The sequence below is a fragment of the Austrofundulus limnaeus genome, unplaced genomic scaffold (genome assembly GCF_001266775.1).
Source record: "Austrofundulus limnaeus strain Quisiro unplaced genomic scaffold, Austrofundulus_limnaeus-1.0 Scaffold1089, whole genome shotgun sequence".
Lineage (NCBI taxonomy): Eukaryota > Metazoa > Chordata > Actinopteri > Cyprinodontiformes > Rivulidae > Austrofundulus > Austrofundulus limnaeus.
The window spans coordinates 20497-21913 of NW_013953491.1; the positions used below are offsets into that span (position 1 = coordinate 20497).

General features: G+C 38.5%; 1 protein-coding gene across 1 annotated transcript in view; it reads left to right on the top strand.

Annotated features, from left to right (window-relative positions):
* The window catches only part of LOC106534091 (pancreatic secretory granule membrane major glycoprotein GP2), a gene marked incomplete at its 5' end in the record, with an annotated part of 3129 nt that extends 1781 nt beyond the window's left edge, over nucleotides 1-1348 (top strand). The window contains 3 exon segments of the mRNA XM_014030602.1: nucleotides 1-55; nucleotides 139-222; nucleotides 840-1348. Coding sequence (XP_013886056.1) covers nucleotides 1-55; nucleotides 139-222 — 139 coding nt within the window.
* Nucleotides 1349-1417: the final 69 nt, after the last annotated feature.

Genomic DNA, 1417 nt, shown 5'->3' on the forward strand with positions numbered 1-1417 from the left:
CTACCTGCACTGTGAAGTGAGCCTGTGTGTGAAGAGCACCAACACATGTGAACCGGTACGTCTCACTGTCAAACACACCTCATGGACTTTTCTCTGAATCTGACTCACTCAGACTTTGTCTCTGTCCTTAAATTCCAGAACTGCCCCATAAACCGAAGACGCAGATCACTCAGGTCCAAACATGATTCTCCTGGTTTGATCAGCATGGGCTGGACTAGTTAGGTAAGACTGCTTTAGCTTCTGTTTGTTCTGATATGTGTGTGTTTTATTTTAGCTGTTATATGTAAAGACAGAGATGTTAATGTAAAATAAGTTTCCATTGACTCATAACGAATGGTAACATGATGGTAACCATTTTTTTCATAGTGAAAGGGTCACAGAAATTAGAACTTTAATGCATCATGAAACACAAGTTTCCAAATACGATTTTATGGTCGATTTTCTCTAAACCAAACAGTTTCAAACCTRAATGGCTATGCTCAAATATATCCATACACCCTCACTTCTCACATAAATACATTTTCAGTTTTAAGAATATTGTGTATGTTGGTGTGAAGTAGTCCTGTGTGCTCCTCTGCTGCCTGACAGTCGAGACTCAGACCTGAGTCACAGCCTGACAGTTAAGATTCGAGACTGAATGAKAGTCAAAACTCAGGGCTAAGTTCARTTTTGACAGTCATGACTCAGAGTTGAGTTTTAACCCTAAACCTAACCCTATTCAACCTGCTAGTTATGACCCAGGGCTGAGTTCCATCCTGACAGTCAGCTGATGAGCAGATAAGACGAAGAAGAAGAGAAGAAGAGACCACAGTTAAATGTATCTCCTGTTGTCTTTTCAGGTGTTTTCCTGAATAACCAGACTGATTGACAGGCTGCTGACCTCCATGATGACCCCTGACCTTTGACTGGTCCTGATCCAGAACCAGATTGTGTTTTTTTTCTTCTTGAATTCTGGTTAAGGGGAGTGTGTGAGCTACAYGTGATTTCTGTTAGAAGCAGAWGAAACACTAATTAGATAATCTGAGACTCCATCTCCCAGCATGCCTCAGGGGCTGCAGACTGACAGCTGCTGGATAAAAGCAGAGCAGAAATGTGACAGCAGGCGTTCACAGATAGTGTGAGAACTCAAAGGGCTTTAAATGATTGAACTGTGTATTTAGTCATGGTGAAGGTGTTTCAAGGTGTTAATATGATCCAACTTGAGGTTATTGTAACTGTGATTTTAAACAATCAGTAGTTAAAGGTTATTTAAAGTTTTGAAGTAAATTATTTTGTTCAGATTTTTTCTTGAACTAATTCTTGTTCACATTCTATTTATTTGCACTTTTAATAATCAGCTCTTGAAATCTAAAGCAATGTTTGAAATTTTTAATATATATTTTTTTAATTTATGTGTGTTATGGACATTGTTTTATAC